We start from the raw sequence: 26,505 nt of genomic DNA, 5'->3' as shown, positions 1-26,505 counted from the left end.
TTATTTTTAGTGTTTAAAAGTTAACAAGTTAAAATATTATTTATAAATAATTTATTTAAAAAACTTAACATCAAAAGCCTCTCTCACGTTAAGCCCTCATCTCACACCGCGGCTTTTGGTACCTAAACGCCTCAAAACAGCAGTGTTTTTTTCTTAAAACCAAGACGAGGGTTGCCAAATCCAGTTACCGATTTTCAAAATTATATAAAAACTAAAGTTTGTTTGCTACGTTAGGACCGAACATGTTCTAAACCAAACCCAAACCATACGAAACCAGCTTAGATCAATCCTTTTCCCATCCAATAGTTTGTATATATAAGTTTCCGGTCGGTTTGGTCCCTTCCGCTCCAAGTTCAACCCAATCAACAACCCTAGATTGCGGGTGACACACCATAAACCTACCAAACATCAGAGTCACTACATTATATAACAGTTCTACCCAAAAACCAGGATTTATGTATGTACACTGTCTAAAAAACCAAACCATTTGTCAGTTATCTATATTTTACCATTCCTATACTGCCCTTTGGGGAGCTTACGAGCTGCTTCAGCTTCGTTCTTACCTTCTTTTCTTCTTTTCAGTGCGCACTTGCTTAAAGAACCGGCTCCAGAAGTCTTGACTGTTATTTCGTCATACCATCTAACGTTGGTCACAACCGCACGTATTACAACTTCAGTTTTCGGCGATGTTAACATTTTTCTCTCGATAACGGAATTCTGCCCGCAAGATGAACTTTTTATTGCTTTAGATTTCAGTTTTTCAAAAACGTGATCTCTATCGCGTGTCAAATCGTCTTTTGATGCCTGCATATGAAGTAAAATTTGTCAATATATTCTGTAAAATAATAGTATAACGAAAAATAAAACATGCATACATAATTACATGTGGAATAAAATGAAGAAATCCGTACGTGAAAATCGATAGGGATCTTTATTCTGCTGCATGCACATCCACAGCCCTCACTGAAGTTAACTTTCAAGATGACATCAAATGGTTCAATTTTCCAAACGGTTCTCCTGGATTTTGACAAATTTAAACATGAACTTAGTAGTTAGTACGCGAACAAACATTTATCTTTGCATTTTATTTAGCATAAAGAGTAAAATGCCATTTTCGTCCCTCAGGTTTGGCCATTTTTGCAACTTTCGTCCAACGGTTTGTTTTTCCACATCTGGATCCAAAAGGTTTGATATCTTGCCATTTTTCATCCAGCTCGTTAACTCCATCTATTTTCTCCGTTAGGTCAGGGGTATTTCCGTCTTTTTTGTTGACTTGAAGGGCAATTCGGTCTTTTTCAGTGGTATTCGGTCTTTTTACATAAGTGAAAAATATCGAATTGCCCTTTAAGTTAACAAAAAAGATGAAAATACCCCTAACTTAACAGAGAAAAATGGATGGAGTTAATGAGCTGGATGAAAATGACAAGATTTCAAACCTTTTGGATCCAGATGCGGAAAACCAAACCTTTGGACGAAAGTCGCAAAACCGGCCAAACCTCAGGGACGAAAAATGGCATTTTACTCTAGCATAAAATACCAATGTGCTTTCACCTTGTCCTATAAGACAGATAAAAAAGATAAACCGTACGCACAATAAACATATACTGTAACGCAAGTCTTGAATTTTACCTTTTAAGCTGAAAAGGATACTTATCTAGAACAGCCTCTTTCATGGTGTGGTCTGAAAACGATACCTAAAATGCAATTCCATGTGACAGGTCAGCGAACCACAAATTCACTATAAATCAAAAAACAGATTCCACCATTAATATAGAATAACCTAGGGTCTCGATAAATGTTTAATGTGTTTGTTTTCTGAAGTTTGTTCTTAATTCATACAACCTTCTAAATTGTTTGTATTCAAGGATTTAGATAAGTTTTTGTAAGAATAAATTACGTTTTTGGCCCCTGTGGTTATATCACTTTTACTATATTAGCCCAAAATAAGAATTTTTAACATATCTGCCCCCATGGTCTCTGTAACTAACCATTTTGGCCCCCATGATCTCCAGACTTAGGGGCCAAAATGGTTAGTTATAGAGACCATGGGGGCAGATATATTAAAAATTCTTATTTTGGGCTAATATAGTAAAAGTGATATAACCACAGGGGCCAAAAACGTAATTTACTCGTTTTTGTAATAACATTACTTTTGCAATCGTAATTAACATATTAGTTGTCTTTCATTTTGAAACATATCATGTACTTATCTTTATTATATTTTTAAAGATAAGTAAATTTGTTATTTATAACTATGAAAACAATATTATTACAAATTTACAATTATACCTCGATGGACTTTATGAAAGGGACCAGAGCCCTCTTATCATGTGCACTTGCTATCCGGAGTGTCCAGTTGACATAACGCTGATCTATAAACGAAAAAAATCGGACATGAGCGAACTATAAGAAAATGGAAAGAATCATTCAAATATGTTTCTAGGTGTGTATTTTTATTTTTATTTTTTTTTTACCATTTTCTTATACAAGCTGTAGCTAGACATGACATGTTTAGCAAAATATAAGTATATTTGTATTTGAATAAAATAAATACTAGTTTATAACTTTACATTTTAATTTAATGTTAGATACAGATCTGAAGCTTTATTCTAGTCAGTAGTCAGTACATAATTCTAAGGAAAAAAAGGGAAAATTATGTTTTCAAAATAAATAAATATATAAAAACCTCGTATAAAATTATTATATATATAGAAATGAAAAAAGAAAATTACCCAAACTCAATGCCTGAGTGAAAATGGTTTGAAGAAGATCTATTCTGACAAAAGGGCGAATTCGTAAATTGAGAAGGTCCATGACTCCAGCAATCACCTGCACCAAGTGATATTTAGTTTTCAGTTTTTTTTTAAACTGATTCTGATTTTTTTTTTAAATTTATATTACTTTCATACAGCACCTTGTCTACAAATCCATGAATGACCAAACTTGCTTTCTTGTCTTTTGGAGTTTTCTGTAGAAAAATAAAATAAAATAAAAACAAAAAAGAAAAGAGAAAAGAATACGATAAAATTCTGAAACTACTTATCAAAAGAAGAAATCTTGAAATAAATACCTGAAGATTCACAATAACAAACTTGCCACCACCACGAAGACACCTCAGAGGCAAATTGCATGCGGGAGTTATTTGTAAACTGAACAGAGTAGAAATTACCAATATACCCATAAAGGATTCATATTTTTACAGTCCAACCATATGCATATTTAGTTACCTGGTACCCAGGCATAATACAACATCGGCCCGGTCACAGTGCACCTCGGCTGGATTCATTTCTTCAAAGGGCAATGCATCCTGCGCGAGCACACAAAGCATTCAGATATTTATTAAAAAAAATTATACTTGCAACTGTAGTCTAGCATTCTAGTTAGGGCTACAGACGAACCAAACTTTCAGCGAGCAGTTCATGAACCGTTCGGTGGGAAGTTCATTTGTGTTCGTTCGTTTAATAAATGAACGAACATGAACAAGAAAATTTGTCCGTCTAGTTAAATGAACCAATACGTACAGAGGTCGCGTTCGTTCTTTTATGTTCGGTAACGTGTTCGTTTGTGTTTGTTTGTGTGTGGGGTTTTAAAAAATTTATTTATATGTTTGTTTGTGGTGGATCCACTTAATGTCTGTGATGCCGATTTTATTCGAAATTTAATATATGTTTGTTTGTGTCCGTTTATGTTCATTAACATTTGTTTGTGTTCGTTTATGTTCATGATCGCTTGTTTGTGTTCGCTTGTGTTTGTATGCATTCTTGAACGTTCGTTTGTGTTCGGTACCTACAATTAACGAACGAACACGAACAAGTTCATTTCTTTAATGAACGAATACCAACAGAAAATCCCGTTCGGCAAGTGTGCATGAACCGTTCGTGAACATGTGTGTTTCCTTAACAAATGAACACAAACAACCAAAACTAATGTTTACTTAGTAATCACTTCAACGCACTAATAAATCCAAGATCAAATAAAAGCAGATAATATAGAAAGATTATTGTTTCAGTAGAAGCAACAAACAATACCTCCCAATCAAGAACTGTGTCCTTAAGTCTAACATCACAATCACCATTGGAGCACCTTCGTGGTGTCTCCTTTAATCCAACCGATTCAACCTCAAAGTCCCGAAAATACCTTCGCATGTCAAAATGATAAAAGTGACTTCTTAGAAATTAGTTTCCAAAAATCTTAATTAAGGAAGTTTTTATGACAAGTGAAAAGACTTTAAAGCCTATATTCTTATTTAACATAGGGGCAGAAATTCCCAACACAAAATAAATAGATTAGGGTTGGGGCTAAACAAGTTTGAATCATATATAGATTGACACTACTAATTCGATTAATAGTTGGAGTTTGAGTGTTTGACCTAACCAGTCTGGTTCCATCCTGTCAATCCATTCAAAGCTAGAAATTAAAATTATAAACCATAGTTCAGTCCACCAACTCATTTAACTGACCAAACTGTTTACAACCCATTTAACCCGCCAACGTATTTGACCAGTGATAATCGGTTATATGTAAGGGTGTGAATTTCTGACATGACCCGCAAAACACGACACGAACCTAACACGAAATTCATGAATTCGGGTTTAGTCTAAACGGGTTCGGGTCGGTTTCAGGTTGAACCCGTTTAGCAAAACGGGTAGGGTTCGGGTCAACCCGGTCAGGTTGTCGGGTTAACCCGTTTAACCCATTTATATTATATTATATTTTTTAGAATATCTTCTATTTCATAAATTGAATTTGGTGTGTATTTTATGCCATAATTATAACTTAAAAAGAGATACTAATATAAGATTTTAAAAAATTTAAACGTAACTGTATTATATACATTTGTGTTTTTTGTAGTAAATTTTAGTTTTAATATATTAATTTGCAAAAAAAAAAAAAAACGGGTTGAAAGGGTCGTGTTCGGGTCAACCGGTGAATATTCAGGTCGTGTTCAAGTCAACCCGCGAATATTTGGGTCGTGTTCAGGTTTATATGTATGACACAATTTTCGGGTTCGGGTCGAGTTTAACCCGAGAACACGACCCGTTTAGCACCCCTAGTAATATGGGTCATGATTGGGTCAAGATTCACCTTTTCGAGAATATTAAAGGGTCGTGTTTGGTTTGGGTTACACAAACCTTCGAGCCGGTCAACCGGAACCCAACATGAATTGCTACCCCTACTTGAGCACAAGTTTATAACGCATGGCTTTAAAAAAATCGAGTAAAATACTGGAAACCAGAAAACAATGCCTTTTAAACATATTAGGATTGCACTTACTCACCGGAAGCAGCCTCTCTATTCCTACGGGGTAGAGGTAAGGTTGTCTACATCTTACCCTACTCAGACCCTACCTTAGCCTTGCTATTGGTGGGATTTACTGAGTATGATGATGAGGAGGAGGAGGATTGCACTTACTCAGAACCACATGATGTGCATTTTTCCATGAAGGAATTTCCATGCAATTCTGACAGTTTTTCCCTTGGTATTCCAGATCGAAGATGAAGGCCATCAATGTTCTGTGATTTAACAGCAGTAACAGAGTGTATGATTTCATATTTTGCAAAACTGCATTTTATTTTCCGCTAAGATATATTATAGATAGACATATTAACTGCACGCGGATACAAAAAATAAATCTTAAATCCAGCATTGACACAATTAAAGCAAACAATAAACAAAAGGATTAACGCCACAGATATGCCATCATATAATCAAATACTTAACGATAGAGTGTTTGGATGTGCTTTTGTTGTTTGAAGTTGTATCAACAGATAATAAGTTATTTGAGTGTTAGAGAATCCCAATCATTTAGTTAACTGATGAATAAAATAACAAAAAGGACATTCTTTTATATTCTTAAAAAATACAAATGTAATAATCAGATAATGAGTTTCATATATCGCACATCCAAACACCCCCTTACAAGACAATAAAACGGTAGTGGATTAGATTGCAGTTATAGAAGGGATTTTATATTCATACTTGACTAATAACAAACTTAAGAATGCCAGCTCTCTCTAGTTCAACCAAAGCCATGTGGGTCCTACTTGGCATTGCACGATGAAAGGGTAGTGTTGCTTCTGGCAAGGCATTGCCTCCCCGCTGCATTGACCAAAAAGGTAAAGACCAAAAGTTTTCAAATCCGAATAATCCGTTATCCCTAGTAACATATACCTGAAGTGTCCAAATTCCCGTGGGCCCACGAAAATCAGGTATACCACAAGAAGTTGATATCCCAGCTCCAGTAAACACAACTAAATGCTTGCTCTGCAAGTAATATGAAAACAAGATAAAATTTGGTTGAAGGGAACTGAAAGAAAGGTTATAGTTGTGTACGCCATGAGTGAACGAACATAAATCATGGGAAATTGGGAACAAACCTTACGAATCATCTTGGTAAGTCGTTCAATCTGTGAATACAATAAAGCACATACGTGAGTGTTAATAGCAAGCATATCAATAGAATCTCACATCATTACTTTCACTATAATGACAAGTTTTTGATATTTGCTTTCACATTACGAAAGATTTCGATGTATGTATTGTTTTTGCATGCCATTTTATGATACTATATGATCCAGACAAATTAAGATTGATGATTTCGTTTTATTAATCTTAATGTCAATCGTGATTGTAGCAATTAAATTGTCAAGTTCTATTAGCCTCTGTTGTATAAGCTTTTTAGACCCTTGCATAGTTGTATTCGGTTCAAAGTCGTAAAATATAACTGATATTAAATTAAATCATTAAGCCTTTAAAACGCATAAAGAACGATGATCCGTGAAAATTTCCATTCGGTCAAACTTGATCATATAAACACCAATGCAGAACTCACTAGAGTTATATTTTACTAACCCTGAGTGAGGCCTTTCTAAGCAATGCAGATTAAAATCGTAAAATCATAACACAGTAAGTCTGCTGCAATTGACTTTGTTGATTATAACACCAATTTTAGTTATAGCAATTATAATATCAAGTTTTATCAGTCTGTATCGAGTAAGTTTTTTCAGACCTTGAGTTTAAGTGCATTCAATTCAAAATTGTAAAACAAAACTGATATCAAATCATTAAACCTAAAATAAGCATAGACAACCATGATTCGAAAAAAAAGATTATTCCAGTCAAACTCGATCATGGAAACAAAAAGGCAGACCTCACTAGATATAAGTTTTTATAACCTTAAGTAAGATCTCACCAAGCAACACATGTTGAACTCAAAAACATAACTAAGCTTGATGCTTTCGATTTTGTCAATCATGATCCCAACATTTAGTTGTACCAATTAAAACATCAAATTCCGTAAAACCCTAACCAATCAGCTTTTCCAGACCCTAATTTTAACGCCATCCAGTTCAAAACACAACTGATTGACCTGATAATGTAAACACCAATACAGAACTCACTATATATAAGTTTTTGTAACCCTAAATAAGACCTTTACGGGCAACACGCATCGAACTCAAAAATCATACTTAAACCCTATACTTTCAATTTCGTCGATCACGACACCATCTTTTAGGTGCTGTTTGTTTTTTCAAAGAAGAGCTTCCTGGCCTCTTTTGTCTGCGCGGCGCAGACCACGCGCAGACGTTTGGGTCTGCGCGTCCTCTTTTTGGTGCAGAATTGGGATGTCATCTTCTCACCTCTTCTCGTGTTTCATTTCATTCTGAACCCAAAAAAACACACAAACCCTAGAACACCTTCTCCTCCACCACCTCTCCTCCACCCCAGCCGCCACCTCCCTCCTCACCGCCGGCGCCGCCACCCCTCCTCCCTCCTTACCGCCTGCGTCGCGCTGTTGTCCTCCTCCTTCCTTTCAGCCGCCACCGCCTCTCCTCCTCCCTCCTTCCTTTTAGCCGCCGCAGCCTCTCCTCCTCCCTCCTTGCACAGCCGCCGCCTCTCCTCCTCCCTACTCCACCGCCGGCATCGTCTCCCTCCTTCAACCGGCGCCGCCACTCCTCCTCGGCTCCATCCTTCAACAGCAGCGCCGCCTACTCATATTTCAGGTTTGATTTCTCTTTTTTTTAGTTTTTTTATGTTATGATGTTTATTTTGTTAGTTTTTTTGTGTAATGATTTTAATTTTGTGCTGTTAATTTTTTGATTGTTTGATGTTAATTGTTCTTAATGTTTGATGTTAATTTTCAGATTGTTTGATGTTAATTGTTGTGATTGTTTGATGTTAATTTTTCCGATGATTTAGCACGTGTATAACTATTATTGTGTTTTTGTGAATGTTGGAAAACTCTTTTAAGTTTAATAAATCAGTTTATTTATATTTCAGTTTAATTCAGTAGCTTGCAGAAGTTAAAAACAAACAGTCTTTTTCTTGTAGACTGGAGAGGTTTGGTCCACCTCTTCTTCTACAGATGTCTGCAGATGTGGTCCGCAGACTGCAGACGTTTACATCTGAAAAAACAAACAACACCTTAGTTCCACCAACTAAAACATCAAACTCCATAAAACCCTAACTAATCACCTTTTCCAGACCCTAATGTTAACCCCATCCACTTCAAAACACAACTAATCAACTCTTCACATATAAACACCAATGCAGAACTCACTAGATATAAGTTTTTGCAACCCTAAATAAGACCTTTACAGAAAACACACATTGAACTCAAAAATCACACTTTAATCCCAATACTATCGATTTCGTTGATCATGCCACCAACTACAACATCAAATTCCATAAAACCCTAACCAATCAGCTTTTCCAGACCCTAATGTTAACCCCATCCACTTCAAAACACAACTAATCAAATCTTTACATATAAACACCAATGCAGAACTCACTATACACAAATTTCAGTAACCCTAGGTATCACCTTTACCATCAACACAAACTGAATCCAAACCTCAATGCACATAGTAACTTTAACATTCTTCAACAAGTAACAACAAGCACAAAACCTAAGCAACTTAATTAACCAAATCAATCAATTACAAGCATCAAAACAGCAAACAAACGTAATCGACAGCACAAATGTGTAAACAGGATGATAACAAACATAATCGACCGCAAAAAATCCATAAACCCTAACCAATCACCCTTTCCATACCCTAATTTTAACCCCATACAGTTCAAAACACAACTAATCAACTATTCACACATAAACACCAATGCAGAACTCACTATGCACAAATTACACTAACCCTAGGTATCACCTTCACCACCAAAACAAACTGAATCCAAACCTCAATGCACATAGCAACATTAACCTTCTCCAACAACTAACATCACAACAAAGCTTAATTACAAAACCTAAGCAGCTTAATTAACCAAATCAATCAGTTACAAGCATCAAAACAGCAAACAAACGTAATCGACAGCAAAAATGTGTAAACAGGATGATAACAAACATAATCGACAGCAACAGTTCCATAAACCCTAACCAGTCACCTTTTCCATACCCTAATTCTAACCCCATACAGTTCAAAACACAACTAATCAACTCTTCACACATAAACACCAATGCAGAACTCACTATACACAAATTACACTAACCCTAGGTATCACCTTCACCACCAACACAAACTGTATTCAAACCTCAATGCACATAGCAACATTAACCTTCTCCAACAACTAACATTACAACAAAGCTTAATTACAAAACCTAAGCAGCTTAATTAACCAAATCAACCAGTTACAAGCATCAAAACAGCAAACAAACGTAATCGTCAGCAAAAATGTGTAAACAGAATGATAACAAACATAATCGACCGCAAAAGTTCCATAAACCCTAACCAATCACCTTTTCCATACCCTAATTTTAACCCCATACAGTTCAAAACACAACTAATCAACTCTTCACACATAAACACCAATGCAGAACTCACTATACACAAATTGCACTAACCCTAGGTATCAGTTTCACCACCAACACAAACTGAATCCAAACCTCAATGCACATAGCAACATTAACCTTCTTCAACAACTAACATTACAACAAAGCTTAATTACAAAACCTAAGCAGCTTAATTAACAGAATCGATCAATTAGAAGCATCAAAGTACCAATCAATAGCAGAATGTGTAAACAGGACGATAACAGAGGGAGATTGTTAGACCTTTTCCTGTAGGATGTGTGGTGGATCATGAATTTCAGTCATTCCGACATTGCCTACATCTTCTATGTATGAGAGCTTCTCTGCATAGCCTAGAGACATGGCGGATTGCTAGGGTTTGAGGGTGATCGTAGCTTACACAGGAGCGTATTAATGGAAGATGAAGAGGTGTGTGTGCTCCCCGTAACACTGTTATACAGGAGAAACCCCAATGGGTTTGGGGGAGCTCTGTGTATGTGCTTTGGTTCTAACTATACCCGATCGTGATCGCGTCGGTTAAAAACTCGAATGAGCTGAGCGTTAACGAGTTTGAGTCCGAGCTCAACCTGAAATAGAGCTTGTTTAGTTATCGAGCCCGAGCTCGAGCCTGAAATACAAAGCTCGTTTAGGCTTAGTTTTTTATATAGAATATAATAATAATGATGATGATGATAACATTGGCGAGTCGCGCTCGAGCCGAGCTTTGGCTCGTTTAAGCGATATTGAAGTGAGCTCAAGCCGAGCTTTTAGCTCATTTGAGGCTGTTCTCAAAGTAGCTCGAGACAAGTTGAGCCGAGCTCGAGCTTTGGGTTTTACTCACGAGCCGAGTTCGAACTCAAATAACTAGGCTCTAACTGAGTAGAACTCGAGCTCAAATAACTAGGATTGAACCAAGCTCGAGCTTCACAAAAACATGACGAGCCGAGCTCGAGCCTAGTCGGGCTCGGCCTTGCTCGTTTACACCGCTAAGCATAAATGTTTTGTTTCCTTTTATCCATATATTTAGGGCTTAGATGATGTGTACTTGTTTAACGACACTTATGGAATGGAGAGTTTCTATTGGCTACAAAATTAATCCGCAGAAACTTCAATGCTTCTCCTACTCATGCCTAAGCCTTTGGCGCCCTTGTAACGGTGTTTAACGCCCTTTGAGAGTGACTTGGCATGGGACGCCAAGCTACTAAACCTGGATACCTTTTAAGTTAGGAATTTAAACAAGATTGAAAAAGTCATTTGTATTGATATTTTTATCACACAATTGTTATCAACTGTTGAAGTATGCTCATAAATTGAGAGGCTTTCAAAACAGGAGTAGCATTGAAAAAATGATATTATTTAAAAAAATTCCAAATTATCGTTTCTTTATCTTTAAAACATTATAAAAAAGTTGAACAGTAAAGATACGATAAGCATCTTGCATATCCTATCCTACCATGAATCAAGCTAAACATGTTACTACGTGACAACGTTATACAACATACCATTAAGCAATCACGAGTTTGGTAGAAGGGGATTTGTAGCTTCCATATGAGATTGATGAGCACATCATAAATGTACATGTGGGTGCTTGAATACTTTTTTTAGCCAAACAGTAAATTCAATAACTATAAGAAATTCTTATTGATAAAATATAGGAATTATAACTATGTTTGAGTGATGAGCAAACAGTTGACATTCTTTGTTTTTCTTGTTCTTTTGTAAGACCATGTGTAGTGGGGCGTTTTTTTTTAAATAAAAAAAAACGCCCGAAAACGCCCAACGCACCATTACATGGGGCGTTATTTTTAAAAATTTTTAAAAAAAATTGTGAACGGCGTTTTATATAAAACGCTCAGAACAATTGCTTTAGTCTGACATGTTTGACTTGAAGGGGCATTTACCTTGCTTTAGTCTGACATTTTTTGACAAGTGTAAAGTTTCTTTCTTTATTTATTTATTTATTTTTTTTTGCATGTGGCCAATGGGATTTCTCCAATGTTTAACTAGCCTGTTTGCTTTATTTTTTTTTTATTTTTTTTTCAAATGATTGAATGGGGGTTATTGGCAATGCCCCACTACGTCACTTTTGCTATAATGCCCCAACGCTGACTAGGATGCCACGTGTCAGATAATGCCCCATAGTAAGGGCATTATACCAACTTACCACTACACATGGTCTAAGAGTTTTTCTATATCTTCAAAAACTACTTTTGTTTGTTGAGTAAAATGATACACACATATATGTAGGTGGTAACTATCAAATAAGATATGCTTTGGACTATACAAACCACTAAGATGATGAATTAATGGTAATGAATAGAAAGTTGAAAATTGTTTACAAGACAAATAGCACAGTCGAATGTTACATTCAAATATGGTTCCGCCCATGGTTGTAAAACAAGGTTTTCAAGCCCGAGTACTCTCCGAGTAATCGCTATAAGGCAGGCTGCCGAGGCGATTTTCTTTTACTCCGCCTAATTACTCGGAATCGGTTAAACGCGGTCAACCTCGGCCAAAATCATATCTAGTACGTCAACTCGGGCCGAGTTTGACTTAAACAATAATAAAACGTAATTTTTATGCCTATCATATTAAAGAATGAATATCATTTTCACGTATTTTGTTATAGATATTAGTAAATTTATGTTATTTGACATATATTTAATTTCCAAAAACTAATTTCTTTATAGTTTAACATGTCCGAGTACTCCCCGAGTACTCTCCGCCTAGGCCGAGTACTCTCAACTCCCTGGTCGACCGACGATGGAGCGCCTAGCGACTTTTGCAACCATAAATACGCCAATAATTTTAGTGAGTTAATATTCATACATCCATTCTCTATATCTCTCTCTATACATACATAGATATATATAGAGAGATATATAGTGAAAATGGGTGTGAAAATAAGATTTATGGATGTGATAATAGTGGAAGCCTAATTTTATCTTCGATAACTTTTGAAACTTCATTATTTTTTTAAACAACTATACCATAAAGTAGATAATTCAATTCTTTTTAGTTTGAGTATACTATTTATATACTTTATTCGAATAACATTTTAAATGTTGATTCACTATTGATACAACGTGTGTAAACTAATTACAATGGTGCACATAAACTAATTATGACAATTTTTAATAATTGTGCGTTTAAACTAATTATAACGATGCATCTAACACTACAATGGTACGCCTAAACTAATTACAACGATGCATCTAATTTCATACACAATACATATATGCAAGGCTTGTTGTAAAATGTAAATTTTGTTGTTTATATTTGGTATGTATAGATGTAAGACTATGAGGTATGGGGCTTGGGTTGGGGCGTGGGTTGGCTGAAAACGCCCAAGTCACCACCCGGGGGCTTGGGTTGGGGCGTGGGTTTGGGGCGGGAGTTTTAAGCCGGGCGTGGGACGGGCTAGTGGTCCTATGTGGCGGGCTTCTATCCGCTTGGTGGCCATGTGTATTTTTTTTAAGTTTTTGTAAAAAAAAAATTTTTAATAAATTGCCAAGCCACGCCCCAACCCAAGCCCTGCCATACCCCATCCAAAGTGGGTTTGAGAATTGAGTTTTGAAATTACACGTGTCAACCCATACTCTAAACCCCCGTCTCATCATACCCCACGGTGTAAGATTTGTAAAGTGATACGTTCCACCCCACGTAGCCATGCATTAATCACCCACGTTTACATTTCTGCATGCACGTTTTCATTCAGTTTGCATTACTTTATTTTAGTTCAGTTATTCCATGTTATAGGTTAGTGGGCTAGTGGTCAGTTATTTCGGTATGCATTTACTTCTTGTAGGCTATAAATAGCCATAAGCATTTGGTTAATGGCATGCATAATTGACTCAAAACAGAGCCTCTCGAACTCATCTTCTTTTCTTTCTTAATTCTTGCCATTCCATCTTTGATACACATCTTAAAGTTGTAATATATGTATGAAATTTTGTGATCTTTGGATTTAGGTTGCATGAAGAAGTGGGGTCTCTGTGAGCATCAAGACTTCACGGTAAGAACATGGAACACTGCCCCATTTGAAAACACTTATAAGTTTCACAACCGATGACATGTATTATCAATGCTAGTATATATTTTTCAAAGTTGGCGTGTAATCAGGGGCGTAGCTTATTAAGTGTCCGGGGGTGCACCCGCCCCTCTAATGTTTCGGTTAGAAGTGTATAATTTTCGATTTTTCGTCCGAAAAATTTAAAATTATATAGGATCGCACCTCCAATTATTTGGCCTAAATATTTATACAATGTATAAATCAAAGTAAAGTTTGTTACCACTTTAAATCTTAAAGGTCGTCGGGCTGAGTTGTAATTTTTCGTCCAGATTTCATTTATCTCGTACTATTATATATATATATATTGGTCTTTTGTTTGTTAAACAATATTTAGTTTTTTATATGAATTTTTTATAGTTTTATTTGGAACTATTATTATTTGACCCGACCCGACCCGAATCGAATAGTCGGCCCGACCCGGAACATAACGATAGGAAAAAAAAGTTGGATCCATGACTTTACGTCCCCTCGAAATTTTTGCTCAAACTCCGCCACTGTGTGTAATCTAACGTGCTAATTGTTATCAATGCACATACATAATTTTCAACATTGTCGTATAGTCTAAGGAGATGACACCATTAGACTATTCTCATTCACAACACAACCTAACCTTTAATAAAAAATTAATTTCTCTTTCTTCAATATACACAACCCAACCTTTCATTCCCGTTAAGAACCCAATCCAAACTAACTTTTATTAAAATATATTTATTTCATAAATTTTTGGTGTTATGAATTTACATCGAGATAGTTAGTAAACAGGCAATAAGCTGCGCCACTACCCCTTTTTGAAAGCAAAACTAAGTCTTTTAACATTAGTATGCATGACCCTTTGAACTCGACTAAGTAGGTCCACAGTCTCTACTGCTAGAAAACCAAAAATATTTAACAGTTTTTAATAAAACTTATACTTGGATGTTCAAAGAATTACTTTAAGAAATATTGTGTATTTAGTTTCACTTGTAAGTATAATTATAAAAAGTTATTTGAATAATTAAATTCATGGGGACATAGTAATTAATAAAAAATGGTGTATCAATCAAGTTTGGATAAGTGAACGAAGTTGAACATGATTTGAGGTCATGACCTAGGTTGCTCCAATAATCTCTGGTTTAGTTTCAATTTCGTTTTTTCAATTTTAATACAACCAATATTATTTTAGCAAGTGGCAATCAACTTAAACAAAGGTCACCAATAAAGATTCTGTTACCCAAATGTACCCTAACCCTCTCCACTCCGTGCTAAATCACTCGCTTCATCCACTATCCTGAAACTATCATCTTCTTTTTTGTTTTTATTATTAAGTTAAATGTCATTTTAGTCCATGTGGTTTGGGCCATTTTGTCAGTTTGGTCCAAAAGTTTGAAAACTTGTCATTTTAGTCCAAATAGTTTCAAACGTTGCCATTTTAGTCAACTGGGTTAACTTCATCCATTTTTTTGTTAACTAGTTGGGCAATTCAGACATTTTTTATGTAATTCTACTAACTAGAAGCGCAATTCGGCCATATAAAATGACCGAATTGCCCTTCTTGTTAACAGAAAAATGGGATGAAGTTAACCCAATGAACTAAAATGGCAATGTTTCAAACTATTTGGACTATAATGACAACGTTTCAAACCTTTGGACTAAACTGACAAAATGACCCAAACTACAAGGACTAAAATGACATTTAATTCTTTATTATTTTTTGACTTGATTCGGATTTAAATATTTTTTTTTTATAAAAAAATGAAAGGAAAAAATAAATATTTTTTTATAAATAAAATGAAAGGAAAAAATATATACTATCTTCTTCATCACCACAACCTCTCTCTCTGCTAAACTCCCAACAACCATAATTTCCCACGAGTTATATTCATTTTGTGAACTTAAATGGCTCCTGTTGTTCCACGTAAGCAGACGTGACACATCAGTAAATCCAGTCCGTAGATTTACTCGATCGTTCCCAAATCCGATTGGCTAAGGCTTCTCTTCTCTTCTCGTTGTTGTTATCATCGTCTTACAGGTACTTACTTCATTGTTTTTACTTCTATCTTATCTGCTTCGATTGGATTAGATTACATATCGTTATGTTGAAACTTTGTAATTATCAGAGTCGTTCAGTTGTGTTGATTTGTGATAGAAATTGGTAGAGTAGGTATTGAATCAAATAAACTCGTTCTTATTATTAATGATCGTACACATCTGGTTACATAAATTCCCTTATATATAACCTAAACAAGAAACCTATTTTGACTCAAATTAGGATTAAAAAAACTAACTCAAAAAACCCCTAAGTTTGTGACTCGGTCACTTTTTACCCGAGCTTTGTAAGTCGGTCACTTTTTACCCGAACTTACACAAGATTAGACTAACAATCACCCCCCCTAATCTTGTGACACCAATGAGCCCTCTCATCTCGATGAACTTCAACCGTGCCAAGGCTTTAGTAAGGATGTCGGCCCGTTGTAAATCCCCGCTCACGTGTTCCACTTTAATTTGCTCCCGCAATAAGTTCTCGACTTTCAAACTTGTCTCTTCATTTGATAAACCGAGCATCCATTTACCTATTGAATTGCTGAAAAACTGATCTGTCGCAGACTCGTCGCTAAAAGCTGTCACTGGCTGATCAGATTCTGTCGCTGACTGGTCAGATTCTGTCGCTAACTGGTCAGTCTGGTCGCTATATGTCTGCTGTGTCGCTGACTGCCCAGATTGGTCGCTGATTCCTGTTGCTGATTGATCTGTTTGGTCGCTAACTTCTGTCACAATAGAGACTGGTTGGTCGCTATTTTCAGCCTTGTCATCTTTAGTCTGTATGCAAACTGGAGATACAACCACAAGATTAATCTTGTAAATGCGATTAGGTGAACGAGGTACCTTCATTAGCAAAGTGCCGTCTTGCTCAAACATCCAAAGTATACCGTCTTGGATTGCGATCTTGTACCCTCTCTCGTCCAACTGACCAATGCTTATTATATTACTTTCAAGTGCAGGTATATAATAAACATCGCGCAACACCCTTTGTTCCCCAGATTTTCCTTCCAAGATGACCATCCCTTGTCCTTTAATCTCTACGCATGACCCGTCTCCAAACTTCACTTTTCCCTTGATGTTGTGATCGAGATTCGTGAACCACTCTTTTTTACCCGTCATGTGGTTACTCGCCCCGTTGTCAAGAAACCATGTATTGAGTTCACTTGGGCTCGAAGCATACATCCTTGGAATAATCCTTTCCTCGTCTAGAAACACATCATTAGTCTCTTGAAAGTGTGTTTGCAAGTAAAGAACCGGTTCAACCCTTTGAATAAGATTGTTTTCCTCTTCCTCGTCCTCGTCCTTTTTACGTGTAGAACAATCCGAAGAAAAATGCCCTAATTCATCACATCGAAAACACCTTATCTTAGAACGGTCCTTCTTTGGTTTTTGATTCGGTTCCTTGTCTTTGTCTTGACCCCCGATTTTTCCTCGACCGCGACCCCGACCTCTTTGACTAGACTCGGTCGTTCCTTTGCCTCGATCGCACCCTTCCTTTTTTCTAGCTTCCCACTCCTCATAAGTCAACAGTAACTGATCACTTCTAACCTGTTGCTCATTATCTTCAAGGTTGACGCGTTCCTCATAGGCTATAAGACGACCTACGACATCATCAAATCCAACTGTCTTAAGGTTAAGAGATTGCTCGAGAGAAGCAACCATATGAATAAACCTTTTCGGCAAACCATGTAGAAACCTTTTAACCAGTTTCTCTTCTTTAATCACTGTTCCAAGAGAAGCAGATCTAGAAGCAATCCCTGAAATCTTTCCTGCGAACTCAGCGATCGTACTTGGTTCCTTCATCTTCAAACCCTCAAATTCCGACATTAAGGTTTGAAGTCTTGCTTCTTTCACACGTTCAGCACCTTGATTGCGAGATTTCACCGCTTCCCACATCTCTTTTGCTGAATCATTGTTCCCAATCTGCAACACTAGCTCTTCGGGTAACCCTTGGAATAGCAAAGCGATTGCTATAGAATCTTTGTGAGTATCGATGGTCGTTCCTGGGTCAATCACATCCCATACCTTGTAAACCTTGAAGATTACCTTCATCTTCATAGCCCAAACGGTGTAGTTTGTATCCGTAAGCATTGGACATGGAAGACTAGGCATCGGTTCCTTCGTTGGAGGTACCCGATTCACGTTATCATCCATCCTTCGGTTTCGTCTGTTGTACGTGAGCAAAGTACTAGGACTTGAATCAATTTGCAAAACTCCACAACCGATTCCTTCCTAGAAACAATTTCCTCCTCTCTTTTTCTTTAATTGCAAGTTAAAGAAAACAAATCCTTTTGTATCTTTCTTTTAATTGCAATTAAAAACAATTATGCTTTTCTTCTTTTAATTGCTTCCTTCGAAAAAACAACCTACTGTTGCTTTATCTTTTTTTCACAATCCTTTTGTTGACTTTTGTACAAGAGAAATAAAATACCTTTTGTATACTTCTGAGTTTCCTTCTTTCACTCAAAAACAAACAAAATATTTTTACGTAATTGCAGCGAAGAAGCAACAAGCAAGACACCCTTTGCCTTAAATAAATTGCTGCCCAAATAAATAAATGAATCCCTTACCGAACAAGGCCTCCTCGCAATTTGTCGGTTCTCAAACGATTTCCAACTTGAAACCTGGTAACAACCGAACACTGCTGTGCAATCCCGATCCGAACAGAACCCGCCTGGTTCCGCTTTCCGACTGTCGACGCACGAACTATCTACTCGTCGTTGATTTCGTCACGTCTTACTTGCCGCTACCGCTGTACAAATTTCGTCGCCGCTGATCCTGCTGATCGGCGGTGTCTACGAGCTTGTCTCCTCCGGTTACGACTTCGTTACTCAAACTACAGAAACCGATTCTGACCTTATCGATTTCTTCACAGACTTGTGCGCCAAGTCTCGTCTGTCGCCGCCTTTTGTGATAGTCGAAACCCGTAGCAAGATACTTCAATCGCTGACCTTCGCTGATTGATCTCTTCTTGCCGGACTCGTCTCCCTCTCGATCGTTCTTCCAAGAAGCTCTGATACCAATTTGATAGAAATTGGTAGAGTAGGTATTGAATCAAATAAACTCGTTCTTATTATTAATGATCGTACACATCTGGTTACATAAATTCCCTTATATATAACCTAAACAAGAAACCTATTTTGACTCAAATTAGGATTAAAAAAACTAACTCAAAAAACCCCTAAGTTTGTGACTCGGTCACTTTTTACCCGAGCTTTGTAAGTCGGTCACTTTTTACCCGAACTTACACAAGATTAGACTAACAATTTGAAGTTGTTTCTGCACTCACTACATTTGTTTTATCTTGCATCTTCTTCTTGTGTAATATAATATCAGATAAATTTCTGTTTTTGAATATGATTTTATGTATTTACAAATTTTATTGAATATGACCATGGCGCTGTTTGTTTAGCTCTTAACGACGAGCTCTTCTTAACGGTACCTCTTACCGGTTTAGTACTTAATGGTTCTCTTACTAGGGATGAGCTCGGTACCGACCGGTACTGGAACCGAAAATCCCCAAAGGTAGGTACCGGTACCGAATATACCCGGTACGGTTCGGTACGGGTATTTGACGGTAAAAAACGGTACCGAACCGGTACCGAAAATGTCAAAAGTCGGTACCGAATCGGTACCGAAAATGTATCCGGTTCGGTAAATTCGGTACCGGTACCGGGTACCATTTGCTCATCCCTATCTCTTACTGGTTTAGTACTTAATGGTTCAGAACGTTTGTTTTGCGAGCAAATGTCTGAATGTGGTTCAAACATTTGGCTCTGAATGGTTAAGCATTATACCGAGTCTGAATGGTTAAGACCTCTAATCTGAATTGGTCAGATATTTGCCTCTGAACGGTTAAGTATTATACTGGCTCTTAATGGTTCAGACCTCTTGCTGATTCAGCACTTAATGGTTCAAACCTCTTACTGGTTCAACACTTAACCATTCAGAAGTTGCCAAACAGCCCCTAAGAGCTGCTAGGTCTTCCAAGTTAAAATGGCACTTTGCACAAAATAGAAAACAACGTTACACTTTTTTCTTGATTTCGGCAACCGGTTCTAATTAAAAGACTTAGTTTTGCTATCAGAAAAAGCTAGCGGCACAGTCTGTTGCACGTCTGTGTTAGGAATCAAGTGGCACAACAACAGAAACACAATCACAAACACACAGTGCACACACGATATAAGCACGTTAACAGAAAATGTAAAAATAGAAGATTATGACATTTGGTTTTCTTGTTCACCAAGATAGAAACCTTAATTCTATCTCTGTATGTACTTAGTCATTGTAATTGTAATCTTTGGTTTTGAGCATAATGAAATAACCTAGTTGCAGCCTTTGGACGTAGATCGTTTGTGCGTGTTTAATCGTTTGTGCATGTGTGTGTTGTTTCGCTCAAGCGGGTTCAGCAGGTGGTAAGCAGTAACACCGCGCATGGTAAGGGGCATAATTTTGTGTTTAGCAAGGTAGGGTTTGCTATTCAGAAGGGGGTAGCGGCGCAACTTGTTGCTCGTCTACCTGCCATTAGTCTGTAATTGTCTCTGTTTTTATAATATTTAAAAAAAAATCGGATTTGTTCCTAACAGTCTGCCTTCTGTTTCGATGTATTTGATAAACAGTTAGTATCTTATAGTTGTAAATGGAATAGTGACACAACTAATTAAAAATCTAATAAATAGAAGCTAACTTACACCAGCTTATGGATTCTACTCATTTTAGCAACTGGACAACTGTTCCGATTTAAATTTGGTGGTCAGTGATTAAAGTATATTCTATAATTATGATTACCTTGTTGTTCACTAGCCCTTGGATAATTGGATTGAATCGACAATAATATATCAACTGTGGTTTGATGGACGAAATGACAATCAAAGATGGAGTTGAAAATGTCCAACTACTTCCTGCAATCTATGATGATTATGGCGGTGTGGTGGTAGAGCTGACGGAGCATATGGACCCTACCGTTTTTCTCACTAGGCTTAAAACTTCAATGTCACAGTGGACGTTGCAGGTTCTGTTATATCATCTATCTTACCCTGTATTTTTTCTTGTTGAAAGCTTTAGTAGCTGTTTTCACTAGCCACCTTGCTTTGCGAAAAAAAAATTGTATATTTGTAGATAGGGCTGTAAACGAACCGAACGTTCAGCAAACAGTTCATGAACCGTTCGGCGGGAAGTTCGTTTATGTTCGTTCGATTAGCTTAACGAACGAACACGAACAAAAAAATCCGTTCGGTTAGCTTAGCGAACGAACACGAAAATAGGTCTCGTTCGTTCGACTGCGTTCGTGAACGTTCGGTAATATGTTCGGTTACGTTCGTCCATGTTCGTTTGATTATATTAAAAAATAATATATAATAAACCTTTTATCTAAACATATTGAAAACTAAAAACCCTTTTTTTTTCTAAGTTAGCTAAAATCTGGACATGCTAAGACATTTTTGGGGATAATTATGTCTAAGTTAGTTAAAGTTGATTCATCGTTTGGTGGTGTATTAGACTTCTTATGTTTTGATTTATCATTTGATGGTTGTATTTAACTACTTATATCCAATGTTTAAAGATAACAATATTTTGATTTTTTTATTTTCAAGTTAAATGTTCGTTTGCGTTCTTTTGTGTTCGCTTGCGTTCGTTTGTGTTCGAGACCAGTGTTCACGAACTGTTCGTGAACAACTGAATTTCCTTAATGAACGAACACGAACATAAACTTATGTTCGGTATGCGTTCGTGAACAGTTCACGAACATGTTAATTTCCTTAACGAACAAACACGAACATGACCTTGTTCGTGTTCGTGTTCGTTCGGTTCGTTTACAGCCCTATTTGTAGATTATCTAGAAGTTCTGCAGACATATTTCTTATATGATACATGCAACTTCTATTGTATGGTACATTATACACTTCCATTGATTCATTCTAATTTGAGAATGGTTTTAATAGGGCAAGAAGGGTGTTTGGATTAAACTGCCTATCCATCTTGTAAATCTTGTCGAAACTGCCGTGAAGGTAATCACATTGTTTAACAGGAGGGGTTTTGTTATTATCACTCAAAAGTGGCAACTTTCAGTAATTGTCAAAATGGGTCGGGTTGGGACGACCCGTAAACACTTTTTTTTCTTTTCTTTCTTGAGTCTTCAAAATAATTAATGATTTAAATACGTTTAAAAAGCTATATCATAACAATGAATCAATGATAGTTTGTGTGTTTGAAATAAAAAGATGAGTGAATTTCAAGGATTGTCCTTTATCTTTATACCCATTTTCAGGCGTTGTCCTTTATGTTTAAAATTGACGAGTTTTGTCCTTTATGTTTTCATATCATACACGTTTTGTCCTTTAGGCCTAACCCAGTTAGTTTTTTCAGTTAAATTTGGTCATATGCTTTGCACATGAGGGCATTTTGGTCAATTCAAAGGTAAGTTCAACAACAGATTTACAGCTCAAAGCTTTTGCAACCTTTGAATTGACAAAAATGCCCTCATGTGTAAAGCACATGACCAAATTTAACTGAAAAAACTAACTGGGTTAGGCCTAAAGGACAAAACGTGTATGATATGAAAACATAAGGACAAAACTCGTCAATTTTGAACATAAAGGACAGCGCCTGAAAATGGGTATAAAGATAAAGGACAATCCTTGAAATTCACTCTAAAAAGATTTAGGAGGTTTTATCTAGCAGCTATATCATTACAATTACTGGAATGCTTTCCTTTATTAACAGGAGGGGTTTCGTTATCATCATGCGGAACCTGATTACCTCATGCTTATTAACTGGATTCCCGAAACAACAAGTACAATCCCTGCAAATGCTTCTCATAGAGTAGGTGTTGGTGCTGTCGTCTTGAATGATAAACGTGAGGTATATTAACCATCATCGTATTTGTTGCTGACATGTGTTTCTGATGCACAAAAGCCCAAAGCTGATGCACTTTTGTGAGCTTGTGCTTGAATAGCATTGTACATTATCATATATCCCGGAATCATGCTCTAAACTAGGAAAATATCATATATCCCGGAATCATGCTTGAATAGCATAGTACATTATGCATTGAAAACTTTCGCTTTGAGGAAATATGATATATTGCAAGTTTAGAGGGGGATATAAGAAACTTCCCTGCAAAAAATATCGCCTACATGGTGACAACTTATGTGTTGACCGACCACAAGCAACCAGCTAGTACCATTTATACTTATATGTTTCAAAATTCGGTTTAGGGACTTTCTCATGTAAAATGCGATAATATGTTTGTTTGTTTTTTTAAGAGTAAAGTACACGGATGGTCCCTGTGATTTACCAAAATTTTGGATTTGGTCCCTGTGGTTTGCACTTTGTAACGCATTTAGTCCCCAGTCAACAAATCTGAAGGTTTTAGCATGTCCAACTTAGGGACTAAATGTGTTACAAAGTGCAAACCACAGGGAGTATCCATGTGCTTTAGGAAAAAGTTGGGGACTAAATGCGCTACAAAGTGCAAACCACAGGGACTATCTGCGTACTTTTGGAAAGCTAGTGACCAAATAAAAAATTTTGGTAAACCACAAGGACCATCCGTGTACTCTACTCTTTTTGTAATGTGGGTAATCGTTTTCTTAACTTTACCGATTATTCCACTGTCGTGCCTTTGGGCGGGTGGAGGTCGGGTCTCCGCGCATCTAGGGAGAGCCAAGGGGCTGGCGGCGGTCGAGTAGTCGACCTTGGCCACAACGCCCGGTGTCACGGTGGTTGGCACGTCGTTCCTTGCCGTTCAAAAAAAAAAGTAATAGTATGCCTGTTAGGCATTTGGTTCCACAACCCTCAGTTTCTTCCTTTAATAACTAGCATGTGACTCTAAAAATCATCTTTTGTCGTACATATTTTGGAGTTGTAGATCACTTCATTTTGACTCCTTTTATATTTGTAGATTCTTCTTGTCCAAGAAAAGAATGGGAGATGGCGGGGAGCGAATGCCTGGAAGATTCCTACTGGAATTGTTGAAATGGTATATGCTTCAGTGAAGTTTTATTATTCTTACAAACTTAGGTACGTATTATTTTCCGAATAACCCGATGAAATTTATTTCTACAGGGGGAGGATATTTCTGAAGGGGTAATTAGAGAAGTCAAAGAAGAGACAGGAGTAAGTGTTAATTCTCCGGTCTACTTATCGATTGAGGCGACAAAATGCGCGGTCAAATTGATTTTTTTATAAAAGAATTTTGGAGGTTTTATTAAGCTTTTAAAAACACTTAGGATAACTAGCTTAATCAACCCATTAGAGATAAAAACATGAAACGGATCATTCCATTTATTAGTAAATGGGTGCATACTGTCACTTCTAGTATTTACGTCACGTCGTCACTTATGATTATATGCCAACTTATATGTGATATTTTACGGCCATGGTTGCAAAAGTCGCTAGGCGCTCCCTAGTCGGTCGACTGGGGAGTTGAGAGTACTCGGTCTACGCGGAGAGTACTCAGGGAGTACTCGGACATGTTAAATGATAAAGAAATTACTTTTGGAGATTAAATACATGTCAAATAACACAAATTTACTAATATTTATAACAAAATACGTGAAAATTATATTCATTCTTTAATATGATAGGCATAGAAATTATGTTATATTATTATTTAAGTCAAACTAGGTCCGAGTTGACCTATTAGATCCAATTCTAGCCGAGGTTGACCGCGTTTGACCGACTCCGAGTAATTAGGCGGAGTCAAAGAAAGTCCCCTCGGCAACCTGCCTTGTAGCGACTACTCGGCCTTGGAAACCTTGTTTTACAACCATATTTTTACCTAATGCTGATGATTTAACCTGTTTCAGATAGATACAGAGTTTGTTGAAGTACTAGCATTCAGGTATTATATACACTCACTCACCCAACCTTTTTGAATCTTTTCTATGGAATTTCTGTATTAATGCTTAAAAGGTTGAGAGAATTAGCATCACAAGTGACGGTTATTTAACTAACCAAACATCAGATCTTCATATATGAAACGTCGGGTCCTAAATCTGCCTATTTTGACTTTTTCTATATGACACGGTTTGACTTTTGTTTTGACTAATAACACTAAATCACAATAAGAATTCTTGATTATAACCTTCCAACAAACATAATATAGTTTAGTGCATCCATAAGCAAATGAATTGCAGTATTCAAGTGTCTGAATATCGGATGTATTCTTTATTTTTAAAAATGTTAATCCGCTTGTGACAGGCAATGGCACAAGGTATTTTTCGGGAAATCAGATTTATTCTTTGTGTGCATGATGCGCCGACTATCGTCTGATATCAAGATTCAAGAACTAGAAATCGAGGCAGCCCAGGTAACTAACCGGTTGGTTTGTGTTAAATGTACACAACAAATATTAAAAAAAGGCCACGTCAGATGCCATGTCACTACACAAGTGCCACATCAATAAGAAACTAATTGGGTTAGGGTTAGTCAGTTGGGGAGTGCCAGAGGAAAAATAAGCTGAAAGTTGGGAGTGTTATCTGCCAAATGGTGGAAATTATACCATGCCACTCCCAACTTTCAACTTATTATTCTTTGGCACTCCTAAACTAACTAAACTCTAACCCAGTTAGCTGACGTCAGATGCCACGTCACTAAACAAATGCCACATCATAAAAAAAGGCCATGTCACTAGATAAGTGCCACGTCAGATGACAAATCATTAAAATGGCCACGCTAGATGCCACGTCACTACACAAGTGCCACATCAGCAAAAAACTAACCGAGTTAGTTAGGGAGTGCCAGAGGAAAATAAGTTGAAAGTTGGGAGTGGCGTGGTACAATTCATAAGTTGGGAGCGGCCAAATGGTGAAAGTTGGGGTTATTTAAATCCAGTATTCTGTAATGTAATAAAAGTGACCGGTTTTGACCTGTCACCCAACCTACTATGTATATGATTTTTTTTTTTTTTTTTTTTTTTTTTTTTTTTTTACTTTTCGTCTTACAGTGGATGCCATTGGAAGAATATGCAGCTCTACCTTATGTTGAGAAAGAAAGTCTAATGTGGTACACCTCTGAGTTATGCAAGGCAAAGGTAGATAAGGGTTACTCTGGTTTTTCTCCGCAACCAGTAACCTCATTTTTCAGTGATAAACCGAGTCACATTTATTTAAACACGCGAGATCTAAATTAGAAAAAAATAAAAATAACGTATACAATCTTAAATCTACAGTTCAAGTATTTGTTATTTATAGTTTATTGTGACGCTATTCGTAATTATTCATGACATTTTCTTGCTTTATAATATTCTATTTGGAGCTTCATATATATTGTTTGTTAATGCGAATGTGGATATTAATGGATTCTCACTCGAGTATTCTAAATGGAACCGATGGTCTTAAGCTAGTTGCGGATCCTATATTATTTTTACAGGTTTCACTCTTCAAAATTGTTCTATGAATAAGTGTCACTCGAGTATCGGATACATACATACAGATTTTACCATGGGGTGGGTCTTGAGTGTTTGAGCTAGTTCCAGAATGTTTAAAGTAAATGATTTTGCCATCTCTATCAAGGCTGTTTGTGGTTTGGTTGACATAAGATTTTATGAGAAACCTTGAATCTGACCTCATGTTGTTTGGCCAAGAGCCGAATCCAAATATGAATTCAT

At 36.7% G+C, this 26,505-nt stretch overlaps 2 protein-coding genes across 4 annotated transcripts; one reads left to right on the top strand and one right to left on the bottom strand.

The window, feature by feature from the left end:
- Positions 1–266: 266 nt before the first annotated feature.
- LOC110942142 (NAD-dependent protein deacetylase SRT1) lies at positions 267–10,316 on the bottom strand. Its single transcript, XM_022183870.2, has 14 exons — positions 10,067–10,316; positions 6,378–6,407; positions 6,172–6,264; positions 5,980–6,099; positions 5,413–5,513; positions 4,029–4,137; positions 3,228–3,307; positions 3,071–3,149; positions 2,915–2,968; positions 2,733–2,829; positions 2,290–2,372; positions 1,630–1,694; positions 912–1,017; positions 267–804 (listed from the first exon to the last, which is right to left on the bottom strand). The coding sequence occupies exons 1-14, from the start codon at positions 10,163–10,165 to the stop codon at positions 499–501; spliced, it is 1,422 nt and encodes a 473-aa protein (XP_022039562.1). The 5' UTR covers positions 10,166–10,316; the 3' UTR covers positions 267–498.
- Positions 10,317–15,663: 5,347 nt separating this feature from the next.
- On the top strand, positions 15,664–26,162 carry LOC110942140 (nudix hydrolase 2). 3 transcript variants are annotated; one of them, XM_022183867.2, is made up of 9 exons: positions 15,664–15,882; positions 20,697–20,904; positions 21,836–21,901; positions 22,617–22,754; positions 23,797–23,874; positions 23,961–24,011; positions 24,704–24,738; positions 25,098–25,206; positions 25,843–26,162. In XM_022183867.2, exons 2-9 carry the CDS (start codon positions 20,746–20,748, stop codon positions 26,026–26,028), a joined length of 822 nt encoding a protein of 273 aa, XP_022039559.1. In that variant the 5' UTR covers positions 15,664–15,882; positions 20,697–20,745; the 3' UTR covers positions 26,029–26,162. The 3 variants fall into 3 exon arrangements, with proteins under 3 accessions (XP_022039559.1, XP_022039561.1, XP_022039560.1); XM_022183868.2 differs by lacking the exon at positions 15,664–15,882 and adding an exon at positions 18,437–18,939; XM_022183869.2 differs by lacking the exon at positions 22,617–22,754 and having other exon boundaries at positions 15,670–15,882.
- The last annotated feature ends 343 nt before the right edge of the window (positions 26,163–26,505 follow it).

The sequence above is a fragment of the Helianthus annuus genome, chromosome 5 (assembly GCF_002127325.2).
Source record: "Helianthus annuus cultivar XRQ/B chromosome 5, HanXRQr2.0-SUNRISE, whole genome shotgun sequence".
NCBI classification, from domain to species: Eukaryota; Viridiplantae; Streptophyta; class Magnoliopsida; order Asterales; family Asteraceae; genus Helianthus; species Helianthus annuus.
The sequence above is the reverse complement of the archived record's forward strand: the minus strand, read 5'-3'. Positions and strand labels throughout refer to the sequence as shown.

Coding starts and splice junctions, on each gene's coding strand:
- LOC110942142 (XM_022183870.2), bottom strand. CDS start 10,165: ATGTCTCTAGGCTATGCAGAGAAGCTCTCATACATAGAAGATGTAGGC. Junction 1,695..2,289: donor CTTTCATAAAGTCCATCGAG/GTATAATTGTAA, acceptor ATTGCATTTTAG/GTATCGTTTTCAGACCACAC. Junction 1,018..1,629: donor TATCCTTTTCAGCTTAAAAG/GTAAAATTCAAG, acceptor GTCAAAATCCAG/GAGAACCGTTTGGAAAATTG.
- LOC110942140 (XM_022183867.2), top strand. CDS start 20,746: ATGGACGAAATGACAATCAAAGATGGAGTTGAAAATGTCCAACTACTT. Junction 24,012..24,703: donor AAGTCAAAGAAGAGACAGGA/GTAAGTGTTAAT, acceptor AACCTGTTTCAG/ATAGATACAGAGTTTGTTGA. Junction 24,739..25,097: donor GTTGAAGTACTAGCATTCAG/GTATTATATACA, acceptor CGCTTGTGACAG/GCAATGGCACAAGGTATTTT.